We start from the raw sequence: 17,201 nt of genomic DNA, 5'->3' as shown, positions 1-17,201 counted from the left end.
CAACGTGTCGCAGGCTCACCTTTTCTACCGGTTTTAGCGAGCCCGCAAGAGTTTGTATATATAGGTAGATTTGGTGTTTTGTGCCACGAAAACAGAGTTTGTATATATAGGTAGATTTCAGCGATCCACTAAACAGTAGAATAAAATTGATTGGTTCTGGAAGTTGGGATCACATTTTTAGATCAATATTCTAAACTGCACTATAACTCAATTAGTGCAGCATATTGATTACACACTTAGAATAACTTACAGTATTCAGTGAGAAAAATCACCGAAACTGGTCTGTAAACTAGCAAACTACAATATTACGGCGAAATCGATGAAATAGCAGGAGAAAATCGGTGAAATCTAAGAAATCACCGGAGAACCGGTGAAATCAGACAAATTTACAGGAGACCTGTTAATATTTTACCGAACAGATCGGTGATGGGACTATTTTACCGTACTACTGTAAAATGCGTTTGACAGCCACGCCGGCAGCTTCGAGCATCAGTTCTATTACAATTTGCGCATCATCTCCAAGCAAGACTCTCTTGTACAGTGGCAGCAAGTGTGGTTCCTGATCAGAAGGTCATGTATTCAATCCCATCATCGACGTTTTTTTATGAAAATATTATATTTTGTCGTCCCGTCGGGTCATGGTTGATCTGTCGGTACGTATTGGTATCTCCGATCAGCTGTTGCATTTTGTTGTCATAGTCCGCTAGACTCATTATGACGGTTCGGTTGCCTTTATCAGCTTCGGTGATGAGAACGTCCGGGTTTGATTTGATGAATTTTGTTGTGACGGTGGTTGCAGATTGGCAGAATCGAACCAGTGGGTTGCAGCGATTGTCGCCGGTGTGCCTGTTTACAAAGTTTTGCGTTTTGTTGATGATCCGGCATCTGGTCTGTTCCCGAAGTTCGGTGTTCGTGTGGGCTGATAAAATGTTCTCCACATCCGCGATCAGATGGAAAAGAGGCATCTGTTTTATGTTGTTGTAGGGAAGAGCGAATTTCGGACCGAGGCTGAGAAGGATTAGTGTTTCTGGCGGTACGGTTTTGTTGGTCGCATTGAGGATGGCGCCGCAGTTTTCAGTCGGAAGCGAGGCGTGATTAGCTTCAACGGATCGGCTCAACAGGTTGTTATACTTACGAGCCGTTTGTTGTGATTTTCGACGAAGGTTGTCGTAGTATGCGAATTCCTGAGTCAGAAAGAACCGTGTGTACGTTTCTGATCGGGTTTGATGTACGATTTGCTCTCGCAGTTTTTCCAGCTCTTGGTTTAGTAGCCTAACCCTGTGGAAAGTGTCCTGTATTTCGATGCTCAGCAATGATTTGCGAAATCGAAACACTGACGAGGACAGCTTTTGGGTGTACGGGCTCCTCGATGCGATGAGTTCTTGTGCACACGGGACGGAGTGAACGATATGCAAAGGTATGATTCCGGCTCGGCGGCATTTTAGCAAGAACTCTTTGCGACTTTGCATATTACCCAATTTCGTGTTGTTGTTTGCGTACAGCTTGAGCAGCTGAGCGGTCGGCGGTCCGTATTGTTCTCGAACTTCGGTGTAGAAAGACGTGCGTGCATTTGTCGCCATTACAAATGTTCTACGGGGTATGACTGGGTTTACGTAAAACTTGGTATTTTTCGGCTTTCAGTCACAGAAAAGCGTTGATTATTTTAGATCATTGCCAACGTTTCGATCCTGTGGTTGGGATCTTCATCAGGGCCTATTTATTTTGAAAAGGAGGGGGGGGGAGTTGTACAATTATGCTGTTTTTATGATCGATGTAACTACTCACTCGATGTGAATCAACTTGTTTCCAATTCGTGTTGATCACACGGCAGAATGTCGTTTTCTTCTCTGCACCGCACTTGTTTCACTGCGATTGGAAAATTTGGTTATTCTAGATATGGGTTCAAATTACATTCGATCATACTTGGACCCTAGCACCTCGATTGAAATGGTGGGTGGGTACACAGTTCGAGTCACAACACTTGGCACTTTGGGAACACTTCTGTTCGTGCTGGCCGGGATGGGATTACTGTGGGGTGTTAATAGTTGGCGGTGTCAGGGTGATCGGATTTGTTTGTGTTAGTTGGGTGGTTAGATCGTTTGTATTTTGTCGATATCGGTTAGTGGTAGACGACGCATTTCTCTCTTCTCTTCGGTTTTTGATCGTCGAGAGTAGATTTGCGTACGCACAGCTTAAGTTATCGGTGTCTGTCCGATGATTGACCGTGTTGGAAGTCGTCGCTATATGGCACATTTCCAACACTTGCAGAGCTTGACTCTTGTAGGTGATATCGACAATGGTGGGTTGTTGGATGTTGAAGCGGTGTTGGTGGTTGATGCAGTGGTCCATCAGTGCCGATTTCTCTTGCAGCTGCTGGATTTCCGGATCAGTGTAGTGGTAACCTTCTGCTAATCTGGCTTCGAGAGTGTTGACGTGGGTTTGGTGGCCATACATGCGAGTGCGCAGCTTGTTGGTGGTCATCCCGATGTAGGTACTGGGACAGTCTCTACAGTCAATTCTGTATATAGCGTTGTTTTTGTTGAGCGCCGGTATGGGGTCCTTGGCGCTTCTGTACAAATTCCCGACAGTGTTTTTGTTGCTGTGAGAGATGCCCATAACCAGCCCACTGTTGCTGATGATCTTTTTGATTGCCGGTGTTAGACCGTGGATGTACGGAATCGATCGATAGACAGCCGGTGTGTCTGTATTCTCGGATCGTCGTGGTTGATGTAGCAGTCGGTTGATGAGGGTGTGGGGGTAATCGTTTTTGTGTAGGTGTTGGTGGATCAGCTGATCTTGTTGTTCTCTAGTGCGGATGGTGCTCAAACTGCGGACCCGGTCAATGAAGTTGTTTACCACCGCAAGTTTTTGGTCGGTTGAATGAAACGAAAAGTAATTCAAAATTCGACCTGACGAAATTGGTTTTGCGTACCAATCAGTTTTGACGCTGCCATCTTCCTGTCTTATCACCAGCAGGTCGAGGAAGGGTAGTTGACCGTTTACTTCCACTTCTGCTGTGAAGGTGATTTTCGGGTTTAGCGAGTTGAAAGCCGTCAGAACAGCATCTATTTGGTCTTTATGCAACACCAGAAACAAATCATCCACATATTTCCGAATGAATTGTGGGGAAATGTTGGCCATTCGGATTGCTTTTGATAGCAAATTTTCCATCACAATATCTGCCAATATCGGAGATAACGGGCTTCCCATCGCCGTTCCCGAAGTTTGGAGGTAGTACTTTTGCCGGAAACAAAAGAAGCTAGCGCCGATACAAAAGTCTACTATTTCGAGAAAAAGGTCCAGGTTTATAGTGGTGTTGTCCCGTATTTGGTCCCACATCATGATAATGTCACGAATAACAACTTCTTTAGTGACGTTCGTGAATAAAGATATTGCATCGAACGACACCAGTACATGGTCTGCTGGTATTACCAACTGGTTGACGTACGCACAGAACGTTTTTGAATCGACGGCATTGTATTCACTCGTGAAAGATTGTTGAAGTATGCCGGCGATGTACTTACTCAATTGGTACGTGGGAGAAGTTGTGTTGGGAACCACTGGTCTGAGCGGCAGGTTAGCCTTGTGTGCTTTAGGCTGTCCGTATATCCGTGGGCACACCGCGTTGTAGCTTGTGAGTGTGTGTTTGGTTCGGACATCTATAAGCTGAAGCGCATACAGCCTCTGTACGATGCTGTTGTTTTTCCGCTCATACCGGCCCGTCGGGTCATGGTTGATCTGTCGGTACGTATTGGTATCTCCGATCAGCTGTTGCATTTTGTTGTCATAGTCCGCTAGACTCATTATGACGGTTCGGTTGCCTTTATCAGCTTCGGTGATGAGAACGTCCGGGTTTGATTTGATGAATTTTGTTGTGACGGTGGTTGCAGATTGGCAGAATCGAACCAGTGGGTTGCAGCGATTGTCGCCGGTGTGCCTGTTTACAAAGTTTTGCGTTTTGTTGATGATCCGGCATCTGGTCTGTTCCCGAAGTTCGGTGTTCGTGTGGGCTGATAAAATGTTCTCCACATCCGCGATCAGATGGAAAAGAGGCATCTGTTTTATGTTGTTGTAGGGAAGAGCGAATTTCGGACCGAGGCTGAGAAGGATTAGTGTTTCTGGCGGTACGGTTTTGTTGGTCGCATTGAGGATGGCGCCGCAGTTTTCAGTCGGAAGCGAGGCGTGATTAGCTTCAACGGATCGGCTCAACAGGTTGTTATACTTACGAGCCGTTTGTTGTGATTTTCGACGAAGGTTGTCGTAGTATGCGAATTCCTGAGTCAGAAAGAACCGTGTGTACGTTTCTGATCGGGTTTGATGTACGATTTGCTCTCGCAGTTTTTCCAGCTCTTGGTTTAGTAGCCTAACCCTGTGGAAAGTGTCCTGTATTTCGATGCTCAGCAATGATTTGCGAAATCGAAACACTGACGAGGACAGCTTTTGGGTGTACGGGCTCCTCGATGCGATGAGTTCTTGTGCACACGGGACGGAGTGAACGATATGCAAAGGTATGATTCCGGCTCGGCGGCATTTTAGCAAGAACTCTTTGCGACTTTGCATATTACCCAATTTCGTGTTGTTGTTTGCGTACAGCTTGAGCAGCTGAGCGGTCGGCGGTCCGTATTGTTCTCGAACTTCGGTGTAGAAAGACGTGCGTGCATTTGTCGCCATTACAAATGTTCTACGGGGTATGACTGGGTTTACGTAAAACTTGGTATTTTTCGGCTTTCAGTCACAGAAAAGCGTTGATTATTTTAGATCATTGCCAACGTTTCGATCCTGTGGTTGGGATCTTCATCAGGGCCTATTTATTTTGAAAAGGAGGGGGGGGGAGTTGTACAATTATGCTGTTTTTATGATCGATGTAACTACTCACTCGATGTGAATCAACTTGTTTCCAATTCGTGTTGATCACACGGCAGAATGTCGTTTTCTTCTCTGCACCGCACTTGTTTCACTGCGATTGGAAAATTTGGTTATTCTAGATATGGGTTCAAATTACATTCGATCATACTTGGACCCTAGCACCTCGATTGAAATGGTGGGTGGGTACACAGTTCGAGTCACAACACTTGGCACTTTGGGAACACTTCTGTTCGTGCTGGCCGGGATGGGATTACTGTGGGGTGTTAATAGTTGGCGGTGTCAGGGTGATCGGATTTGTTTGTGTTAGTTGGGTGGTTAGATCGTTTGTATTTTGTCGATATCGGTTAGTGGTAGACGACGCATTTCTCTCTTCTCTTCGGTTTTTGATCGTCGAGAGTAGATTTGCGTACGCACAGCTTAAGTTATCGGTGTCTGTCCGATGATTGACCGTGTTGGAAGTCGTCGCTATATGGCACATTTCCAACACTTGCAGAGCTTGACTCTTGTAGGTGATATCGACAATGGTGGGTTGTTGGATGTTGAAGCGGTGTTGGTGGTTGATGCAGTGGTCCATCAGTGCCGATTTCTCTTGCAGCTGCTGGATTTCCGGATCAGTGTAGTGGTAACCTTCTGCTAATCTGGCTTCGAGAGTGTTGACGTGGGTTTGGTGGCCATACATGCGAGTGCGCAGCTTGTTGGTGGTCATCCCGATGTAGGTACTGGGACAGTCTCTACAGTCAATTCTGTATATAGCGTTGTTTTTGTTGAGCGCCGGTATGGGGTCCTTGGCGCTTCTGTACAAATTCCCGACAGTGTTTTTGTTGCTGTGAGAGATGCCCATAACCAGCCCACTGTTGCTGATGATCTTTTTGATTGCCGGTGTTAGACCGTGGATGTACGGAATCGATCGATAGACAGCCGGTGTGTCTGTATTCTCGGATCGTCGTGGTTGATGTAGCAGTCGGTTGATGAGGGTGTGGGGGTAATCGTTTTTGTGTAGGTGTTGGTGGATCAGCTGATCTTGTTGTTCTCTAGTGCGGATGGTGCTCAAACTGCGGACCCGGTCAATGAAGTTGTTTACCACCGCAAGTTTTTGGTCGGTTGAATGAAACGAAAAGTAATTCAAAATTCGACCTGACGAAATTGGTTTTGCGTACCAATCAGTTTTGACGCTGCCATCTTCCTGTCTTATCACCAGCAGGTCGAGGAAGGGTAGTTGACCGTTTACTTCCACTTCTGCTGTGAAGGTGATTTTCGGGTTTAGCGAGTTGAAAGCCGTCAGAACAGCATCTATTTGGTCTTTATGCAACACCAGAAACAAATCATCCACATATTTCCGAATGAATTGTGGGGAAATGTTGGCCATTCGGATTGCTTTTGATAGCAAATTTTCCATCACAATATCTGCCAATATCGGAGATAACGGGCTTCCCATCGCCGTTCCCGAAGTTTGGAGGTAGTACTTTTGCCGGAAACAAAAGAAGCTAGCGCCGATACAAAAGTCTACTATTTCGAGAAAAAGGTCCAGGTTTATAGTGGTGTTGTCCCGTATTTGGTCCCACATCATGATAATGTCACGAATAACAACTTCTTTAGTGACGTTCGTGAATAAAGATATTGCATCGAACGACACCAGTACATGGTCTGCTGGTATTACCAACTGGTTGACGTACGCACAGAACGTTTTTGAATCGACGGCATTGTATTCACTCGTGAAAGATTGTTGAAGTATGCCGGCGATGTACTTACTCAATTGGTACGTGGGAGAAGTTGTGTTGGGAACCACTGGTCTGAGCGGCAGGTTAGCCTTGTGTGCTTTAGGCTGTCCGTATATCCGTGGGCACACCGCGTTGTAGCTTGTGAGTGTGTGTTTGGTTCGGACATCTATAAGCTGAAGCGCATACAGCCTCTGTACGATGCTGTTGTTTTTCCGCTCATACCGGCCCGTCGGGTCATGGTTGATCTGTCGGTACGTATTGGTATCTCCGATCAGCTGTTGCATTTTGTTGTCATAGTCCGCTAGACTCATTATGACGGTTCGGTTGCCTTTATCAGCTTCGGTGATGAGAACGTCCGGGTTTGATTTGATGAATTTTGTTGTGACGGTGGTTGCAGATTGGCAGAATCGAACCAGTGGGTTGCAGCGATTGTCGCCGGTGTGCCTGTTTACAAAGTTTTGCGTTTTGTTGATGATCCGGCATCTGGTCTGTTCCCGAAGTTCGGTGTTCGTGTGGGCTGATAAAATGTTCTCCACATCCGCGATCAGATGGAAAAGAGGCATCTGTTTTATGTTGTTGTAGGGAAGAGCGAATTTCGGACCGAGGCTGAGAAGGATTAGTGTTTCTGGCGGTACGGTTTTGTTGGTCGCATTGAGGATGGCGCCGCAGTTTTCAGTCGGAAGCGAGGCGTGATTAGCTTCAACGGATCGGCTCAACAGGTTGTTATACTTACGAGCCGTTTGTTGTGATTTTCGACGAAGGTTGTCGTAGTATGCGAATTCCTGAGTCAGAAAGAACCGTGTGTACGTTTCTGATCGGGTTTGATGTACGATTTGCTCTCGCAGTTTTTCCAGCTCTTGGTTTAGTAGCCTAACCCTGTGGAAAGTGTCCTGTATTTCGATGCTCAGCAATGATTTGCGAAATCGAAACACTGACGAGGACAGCTTTTGGGTGTACGGGCTCCTCGATGCGATGAGTTCTTGTGCACACGGGACGGAGTGAACGATATGCAAAGGTATGATTCCGGCTCGGCGGCATTTTAGCAAGAACTCTTTGCGACTTTGCATATTACCCAATTTCGTGTTGTTGTTTGCGTACAGCTTGAGCAGCTGAGCGGTCGGCGGTCCGTATTGTTCTCGAACTTCGGTGTAGAAAGACGTGCGTGCATTTGTCGCCATTACAAATGTTCTACGGGGTATGACTGGGTTTACGTAAAACTTGGTATTTTTCGGCTTTCAGTCACAGAAAAGCGTTGATTATTTTAGATCATTGCCAACGTTTCGATCCTGTGGTTGGGATCTTCATCAGGGCCTATTTATTTTGAAAAGGAGGGGGGGGGGAGTTGTACAATTATGCTGTTTTTATGATCGATGTAACTACTCACTCGATGTGAATCAACTTGTTTCCAATTCGTGTTGATCACACGGCAGAATGTCGTTTTCTTCTCTGCACCGCACTTGTTTCACTGCGATTGGAAAATTTGGTTATTCTAGATATGGGTTCAAATTACATTCGATCATACTTGGACCCTAATATTATATTTTGTGCTCGCATAAAATCGCCGTAAATTTGTAAAATTTACCGTACGTTCAGTGATATTGAGAATTCATTTGTAAACAAACATACCGAACGTTCTGCGATTTTTACGGTAAATTTGTAAAAAGTACCGAACGTTCCGGTAATTTTGACAGATGTATTTTCCTGAGATTCGCAGTACGTTCGGTGGTTTGAAAAATCACCGAACTTTTTACCGTACGTTCAGCTGTTGAGATTACGGTAAAATTTTACCGTAATCCGTCATTTTTTCTAAGTGTGTAGATTTGATTTTTTTTTATGTGAAGTTGAGGGTTATTACGCCAACTTTCATTGCCATAAATGCGTATGTACTTAGAAGCTTGTTGAGATCAGAGTTGCACTCTGTCACTGTCAATGGTATGCAAATCGCTGATTTTGATGGGTCGACTGCGATCTATTGAGTCACCACCACTTTCCTTGTCCCTTCAGCACTGGACTGACTATGTGGTGTGTATATATCACTGATTGGTCATTTCTAAAATTCGTTTAAAAATTCAAATGAAGATTTACCAAGATGATATTTTGATATGTGGTACAACATAACAAGTTTTGCAGGTTGGTCACAAAAAAGTTTGAGTTTTGGCGAAAACCACTAAAATATCACATCAGTTGCAATATGATTGTGATCTAGAGTGCGGGTCAATATCAGGTCGTTCCTGTCATTGTCGTTTTGATATTAAATGGCCTGGAGTGATAGTGATGATGGTGCAATATCAGTAGTCACCTGACAAGACTGATATTGCGCAACTCTGGTTGAGATTTGTTTCAACCACTTTTTTTATAAATGATAACCCACATCACTAATAGTTGGCAACCTTGGATTGTTACCATGCAAATTTTTTTCCGGAAATTCCTCCACTAGAATTACTTCAAAACTCTATACAGTGATTCTATGTAGTTTACTGTCCTATTCTGAAAGAACCTTGTCATATTTTCTGTTTGCTAGATCCCCTCCAAAGTTTTTTTTGTTCTGAGTTTCCTCCAGGATTTTTTTTCTTGTAGTTCTTATAGTTTTTCCCCAGGGTTTCTTGCACATTCTCTCCAGGAGTTTTTACCAGAGGCTCCACAGAGATTTTTCGGAGTTCTTTGTTACGGCCACTTGGATTCGAGGTAGCCGATTCGGAGTGGGGTAATTAAGGTGACACGGGGCACTGTGTTGTTTTTGCTATTTTCCCACTTTTTCCAACAATTTTCCATGCGATTTTGAAGATTTTATATATCTGTTTCCACGGAACTGACACAGCTAAACGTTACCTCCAGATAACGGTACTAGAAAAGAAATCTCAGATGAAGCCATTGAAGAAATGCCAGGTAGAACTCCCAAGAAAAATCCCAGGAAGAACGACAGTAAATATTTCAGGAGGAACCCTTCAAGAAATTCCCAAAAATTCTGTAAGAAAACTACTAAAGGAAACCTCGGAAGAAATCCAGAGAAAAAACGACGATAACAGAAGTCTCGGAAGAAACTCCTGCAGAAATATCGTGGCAAAACGCTAGTAAAAGTAGAGGAAACTCTTACAGAAATCCTGGCTGAATATTTGAAGAAAACCTGTGAAGTAACACAAAATGGATTCTCGGTTATTTTCCTTAAGAAATTACGGAAGGAATTTCAGGAAAACCATGGCACTAACTCTGGGAGCAATTTCGAAAAAAAAAAAGAATTTTAACATAAATCTCGAAAATCTCGGAAAAACATGTGAGGAGTCCCGGAAGGAACTCTTTATAAAAACCGCAGAAGGTTTCCAATGATGGATCACGGTACAAATTCAAGGAAGAATATCAAATGAGGAGGTTAGAAGCAAAAGGGTGTAAGTGACAAAAATCTACTTTCGAGTAAACGATTAACTCTCATACAAAATGTATGGAGTTCCGAAATCGACCCAATTTTCTCCGATTTATTGTAATTCTTCTAATCATCGTAAAAATAATCTTAAAAACGTTCCTAAAAACTTGAAATCTGATGATTTTTTTCATATGCTCAACTCAAAATCAAAATGTTCACACTCCTTTTCATCTGTTCCGCTCAAATAGAATTCATTGAGGAATTCTGGATAGACTTCAGGCCGAATCTCTGAAAAGAATCGTAATCATTGGAAGAATTCTTTTCAGTGGCGTCGTGTAACCTCATTTTTTACTTGTGCACCGACCCTGAAACTTGCAATTGCAGGGAATTTATGATCAAAATCGAAATAGAAATGAGTGAAAGCAGCTATTCTTGCCATTTTCTAACTATTACAAGCAAATTTGTTAAAATATAATTTATACTTGGTGCACAAGTAGATTTGAGGTTAGGGAATCGCCACTGGTTCTTTTACTTCAGAATTAATCAGCATCCTTCGGAATATACACGCTAATATCGGTTATGCTCGTTCTTGTCGTAATTGACGAATTTCGCGCCAACTCGACCAGTGGTTGGCAACACCCTCTCAGAATCGAATGAAACTTGGTGGGCATAAAGACTAGGTTTTTATAAGCAACTTTGCATACTTAAATTTTCGAAAATTTTCAAGAGTAACATTTGAAGAGGGCCTAACTTTTTTTCGAAGAATTTTTTAAAATCGATGTAACTCAAAAATGACAAGACCTATAGAAAAGTGTTGTATGGGGGACTTTTAGAGAATTGTCCAAGCTTTCATGAAAAAATATTTTAAAAATTCTAAATACATTTTTACACGCTAAAAAAATATATTTTTAAAATTAAAAGTCAATTTACAGAAAATGCCCACTTTTTTATGTTTTGAAATTTTTTTCCAAGAAAGTCAATATTGTTGCCTAACTTTCCTCCATACATCACAAGATGGGCACTTTTAAGGAAAAAAAGTTTTTCTAACAAAAACTTTTTCATGTTATTTTTTTAGCGTGTTGCGCATTAACTCGTACAGGATGTATCAAGAATCCTTATACCCATTTAATAACACTCAATGGGCATTACAACTTTGTTTGATTGGGTGCCTTCTTTTTCTTGGCGTTACATGCCAACTGGAATAGAACCTGTTTCTCAGCATGTTTTGATATCTGAATGCTTAAAACAGCATTCTGTTTGCTGAAATTGTATTATTGTGTGCCTAGAACCAGTGAACTAACATCATTATTAGAAGCGAATGATAAAGAATCGGTTTTATTTAAACAATGGCTAACCACTGATCGATGCAATTTGGAAACTATTACTAAGACTATAGACGAGTTTGTTCCGTATTTTGTAGAAAAAGTTGATAAGCTTATAACTCATGATTTCATTTATAAAGAACAATCCTCATTTTTGCGGGATAAAAAAGAATCTCTTAAACAGGGTGAAGTATTAACAATTTGTGACTTTTCAGAAAATTATTCATTTATCATTCAAAATTCAGCTCAAGGTTACCATTGGAATAATTCTCAAGCTACCATTCACCCCTTTGAAGTGTACTACAGAAAGAAAATAAGTTGGAAAACTTGAGCTTTATAATAATATCTGAAGTACTTACACACGATACAACAGCAGTTCAGTTATTTATATCAAAACTGCTGGATTTCATTAAACAACCGATTGATTTCTCAAAAATTACTTTCATGTCAGATGGAGCAGCAGCTCATTATAAGAACAAAAAAAATTTGCCAGTTTGTGCAGTTTTCGGTCCAAGTATGGATTGGAAGCAGAATGGCACTTCTTCGCAACTTCACATGGCAAAGGTCCATGTGACGCTGTTGAAGGTACTCTCAAGCGAATGGTAAAACGAGCAAGTCTTGCTCGAGATTATGGAAACACAATCACAACTCCTCGAGAACTGTATGACTGGGCAGTTAAACAGTCAGATACACATATAACAAAATTGAATTTTAGCTTTATTTCAAATGAACAATATGCAAAAATGACGGATGAACTTGAAGAACTACCCAGCTAACACAAAGTCTTATATGATGTTGGATAGGATGCTAAAGTGGAGGCCATATGCGTACATGCTTCCATTTAAATGCGTGTAAAGTGTGCGTATAGCGCCTCCACTTTTGCATCCTATTCAACATCATATGCGATCATGTGTTGACTGGGTATACACATACAGTCACGTAAAAACAATACCTGGTACACAAAAATTTCATTCATTTGTGCCAATTTCTGAAAATCAAATTGAAGCGAAGAAGTTTTCGAATTCAAAAGATAATCCAAAAAAGTTTACTTTGTTTCAGATAGACTAAAGATCTAATATTCAAAAAACGTTACAATAGAATGTATAAAAGAAAGATGTATATATTGTAGAAAAGAAAATAATTGAATACACATATACATATGTACATATTTCATCAATACACAAGCGTTTTCATTGATATAAAACCCTAAAAGCAAATTTGTTTTGAGCCCTTTCCAATATCAAGCACGTTTTCAATGTCAAGCACGTTAAGATATTAAAAAAGTAGTTGAGCCCATTAAGTTTTAATGGATTGTCATTAGGATTCTGGATACATTACTGTACGAGTTAATGCACAACACGCAAAAAAAAAAAATAAAATGAAAAAGTTTTTTTAGAAACATTTTTTTCCTTAAAAGTGCCCATCTTGGAGGAAAGTTAGGCAACTATATTGTCTTTCTTGAGAAAAAAAAATCAAAACATAAAAAAGTGGGCTTTTTCTGTAAATTGACTTTTAATTTTGAAAAGATATTTTTTAGCGTGTAAAACATTTTTTTATATTTTTTAAATATGTTTTCTTGAAAGCTTGGACAATTCCCTAAAAGTCCCCCATACATCACTTTTTTGTACAACTTATCATATTCGAGTTATATTTTTTGTGAAAAAAACGGCTAATGCGCAACACGCTAAAAAAACTAACATGAAAAAGTTTTTGTTAGAAAAACTTTTTTTCCTTAAAAGTGCCCATCTTGTGATGTATGGAAGAAAGTTAGGCAACAATATTGACTTTCTTGGAAAAAAAATTCAAAACATAAAAAAGTGGGCATTTTCTGTAAATTGACTTTTAATTTTAAAAATATATTTTTTAGCGTGTAAAAATGTATTTAGAATTTTTAAAATATTTTTTCATGAAAGCTTGGACAATTCTCTAAATGTCACCCATACATCACTTTTTTGTACATCTTATCATATTCGAGTTATTTTTTGTGGAAAAAAAACGGTTAAAGAACTTTGACTCTTTTTAAATGTTAGTCTAGGTTAATTTTGAAAAAACAAAATACGCAAAGTTGCTTGAAAAGGCAAAGTCTTGAAACCTACAAAATTTCATAACATTCTGAGGGGGTGCTGCCAACCCCGAAGACGAGTTGGTGCGAAATTCGTCAATTTTCGTATTTCTGTTGCACCGAAACTGTTGACGGAAATCCAATATTACTACGCCACCAGTAATAATATAGTAGTTCATACTACTTTTATTCATACCGAATACGCTTTTGGTTGTGAGCGCTAAGAAGTGATTTCGGACAGTACAGTTAGTTTCCTCGTCGCAGTGCGCAGAATGTTTTGATCTGTTCCCTAGTTTGTAACTTTTCGGAATTTGATGTGTCAGGTTTTGCAGTTTGTTATATCTTTTGTTAGGTTTTAAATGAAAAAGTATTGATTGGTTTGGGACTAGAGGCAACAACTTTCATTCAGTAAACACTGTGAAGTTCATCATTGCACAATGTTTGTGTATTAACTCCTTATTACCGATTTTAAAAACAAACATGACCTTTTTTTACTTTTTTTTGGTAGCTTGGTAGTTGGGACTGTTGGGAGCCAGTCAGCTCAAAGCGTCGCGTTGAAATTCTTGTTTTTTTTTGGTTTTGTGCTTCGTTCGCCGACTTGAAACCATGGGAGTGTCACTGTCATTCGGGTGGTGCGTGTGTATTCATGCTGGCAACGTGATCCAAAGGGAAAGTTAACGCGTGTCTAGTCTTCAAAGTTTTTTTTCTCTAGTGTTTTATTTCATCCAATGCATGATCGGTGGTGAACTTGCATAAAAAGTTGTGTACAACCGAAGTAGATAGAGGCATATAGATTTGTGAGCTCGTTTCATACAGGGATGCAGATGATTTTTTGAAAAATCTGTATCACTATTTTCAAATAACTGTATTCCGTACAACATTTGGGTGAAAAAGCTGTATCCCATTCAAAAATAAAATAGCCCCTCTTGTCCAAAAATCTGTATTTCATATATAAAAAATCTGTACCGATGTTCAAACATCTGTATGATACATATAAATCTGTATATATGGCATCCCTGGTTTCATACTATTGTTTAATTCTAAAACTTCAATGAAAATCATGAAAAAAAAGCTTTAAAATAATGTTACTGCGACAGTTGTTTTTTTATATTTTTTCTGAACACATTGTTTGGTCCGTCACTTCAAGTAATGACTTTTATAAAAAATCTTTGAATGGTACGTCATTACAGATGTCGAAGTATGTATAAATCATTCGTATTTCCGTCTGACAGTATTTTGATATATTTAAAAACTGTTTACACTTACAGCGATCGTGGCATTTCATGAACGAATTATACGGTCATCTATATTCATGATTATCGATCAAGCTTTTTTTATAATTTGAAAGTTGTAGGGGAATTTGGGGAATATTTCTTGGCTTTCAGTCTTATATTCTCAGTCAAAACAACGTTTCGAGAAACCGGAAACAACGAGATAATATATCGTTCACTACCATACATCGCAACACTCACACCAAGAATGACCAAACTCCTTAAAAAGAATTACCCAAATGAACGTATAACAGCAAACAACAACAATACCCTAAACAACCTGTACACACGTGTTAAAGACCCACTGCCGATGGACCACCAACACAACTTAATATACCGTCTGAAGTGCAAAGACTACTATAGAAGCCACACTGGGATGTCGAATTATCTGTTTAAAACAAGAATCAACGGTCACTGAAATGACCGAAACACACTTGAAGGTTTAATTGCAGCTGGACACTCAACACAGACGAAACGGTTAGAACTCCCAGAGAAAAAACAACACTAACCGTTCACTGTGTAGACCACGAATACCGATTCGACCTAACCAAACCAACAATAGTAGACGAAACACACAAGAAGAGCATATTACCATTTCTTGAGATGATATGGATATACAACGAGGAATCAAACAGGTAATCAAACGGGCTGACACAGAAGGGCTAAATACACACTACTCAGAAATTATAAACAAAATACTCACACTAACACAAACCAAAAATAGGCTTAAATAAACCAAAAATAGGACAAAACAAACACAAAGGCGGACGTATGTTACGACACACACTTTTGACAGAAAACAGACAACTAGTAAGTAATTAAACAATCCACTATGTAAAACAAAAAGATATAACAAACAAACAGTTTTAGTTCTTCCATTGATGAAGGCAAAATACAGTTGCCGAAACGTCAGACAGTAATAAATTAATCTGTTTTGACTGAGGATATAAGACTGAAAGCCAAGAAATATTCCTCAAATAAGCATCACAGTCGGTCCTACCCCATTGTTGTAGGGGAATTTGATGCTGTAAATGTTGTAAATCCGAATTTACTATTTGTATTCATACGACCATTACGTCCTTATCAGAGTCATTGCGTGAATAAACTGGTAAACATCTCATTGCACCAGTTCCGATTTTCTCAGCTTCAGTTAGGTTGCATTACTTTCGTCAGCTACAGGGGATAGACAAAATGATCGGGACAGGCAAAATTTTCACTTTTCAAAAAATGTTCAATTAGCTGTAACTTTTCGAAAAGTGCATCAAATAATCTCAAATTTTTACTGTGAGTTCATCAACTAGTTGTATATCAGTGGTCAAAATTTGAGAAAAATCGGGCTATTCTCCACGAAGTTATAAAGATTCTTGGAAAAGGTAAAATTATCCGATAGCCAACTTTGAGCTGTTATATCTCCGGATTCAATGAACCGAATGCAATGAAATTTTGAACATTTATGACTTATATAATGACCTATGAAAAGCCGTTAACTAAACTTAAAATTCTTAACACGGAAGAAAATTATTGCGATTAGATTTTTTTTCTAATAAAACACGAAGTTTTGCAACATCGTATCAAAATTCAAGATGCAAATCATAGTTCATTTAATTCCCCTCTAATTGACTTATATATAAATGTGTTTTGAAGGAAAGTAACAACATAGCCGCCAACAAATTGAAAAAGTAATGGAATACATATTAAAAATAGACCAATTTGCTAAAAAATCGTGAAGAAAATAAAATCGCTATAACTTTTTCTCTTGTTAAAAATTTCTAGTTAAGTTAAATGTTTTTTAGAGTTCATTATATAAGTCATAAATGGTCAAAATTTCATTGCAATCGGTTCATTAAATTTGGAGATTTTATAGCTCAAAGTTGGCTATCGGATAATTTTACCTTTTTCAAGAATTTTTATAACTTCGTGGAAAATGGCCCGATCTTTCCCAAATTTTGACCACTGATACACAACTAGTTGATGAACTTACAGTAAAAATTTAAGAATATTCGATGCACTTTTTGAAAAGTTACAGCTAGTTGAACATTTTTTGAAAAGTGAAAATTTTGCCTGTCCCGATCATTTTGTCTATCCCCTGTATATAGTCGACACCGACGACGTCCCTGTATGAAAACGAAAGTTGTGCACATCGTTAGGAACACCTGCATCATCCCTGCCCTATCACTGCTCAAAAGTAGAAGAAAATCCGTTCTCCAAGCACGTATCTCCCAGTAGAGTCGTTCACCAAAACACCATCACACACGGGAGCCATCCATATTATGTACGCAGTCGGCAAAGCATACGTCATCCTAAGTCGGTACTTGATCTACCTGTCTGCTTCTCGAGCACGGTTCATAAAATATTCACGTGCGATGTTAATCACATACGATGTAATGAAGGAAGGCTCAACACCCTGTCCGCCTAGTTTCTTCCACCGGTTGTAGAGTTGCGATGGAAAGGATTTTTGAAGCCTTCTAACACCTTTGCAACACCGGGGTGCGTCCAAAGCTTCTCGCTTTCCGACATTGACAGCAACATTTATTTACACATGCCACTATTTCTTAATATAGATAGAGACCCAAGAGCCACGGGTGGAGGTTACAAGGATGTGTG

General features: G+C 40.0%; 4 protein-coding genes across 8 annotated transcripts in view; 1 reads left to right on the top strand and 3 right to left on the bottom strand.

Moving 5' to 3' along the window:
• The window catches only part of LOC109412528 (AF4/FMR2 family member lilli), a 635,361-nt gene that overhangs the window by 89,111 nt on the left and 529,049 nt on the right, over nt 1-17,201 (top strand). The gene's annotated exons all lie outside the window — the stretch shown is intronic.
• Nucleotides 603-1,580, bottom strand: LOC134286684 (uncharacterized). The gene has a single exon (XM_062848335.1). The coding sequence runs from the start codon at nt 1,578-1,580 to the stop codon at nt 603-605; it is 978 nt and encodes a 325-aa protein (XP_062704319.1).
• Nucleotides 1,381-4,676, bottom strand: LOC134288215 (uncharacterized). The gene is made up of 2 exons (XM_062852309.1): nt 1,786-4,676; nt 1,381-1,713 (listed from the first exon to the last, which is right to left on the bottom strand). The coding sequence occupies exon 1, from the start codon at nt 4,669-4,671 to the stop codon at nt 2,026-2,028; it is 2,646 nt and encodes an 881-aa protein (XP_062708293.1). The 5' UTR covers nt 4,672-4,676; the 3' UTR covers nt 1,381-1,713; nt 1,786-2,025.
• Nucleotides 5,117-7,762, bottom strand: LOC134286683 (uncharacterized). Its single transcript, XM_062848334.1, has one exon. It carries the CDS (start codon nt 7,760-7,762, stop codon nt 5,117-5,119), a length of 2,646 nt encoding a protein of 881 aa, XP_062704318.1.

Source organism: Aedes albopictus, chromosome 2, assembly GCF_035046485.1.
Source record: "Aedes albopictus strain Foshan chromosome 2, AalbF5, whole genome shotgun sequence".
NCBI lineage: Eukaryota > Metazoa > Arthropoda > Insecta > Diptera > Culicidae > Aedes > Aedes albopictus.
This window is presented reverse-complemented; position numbering and strand designations above follow the sequence as displayed.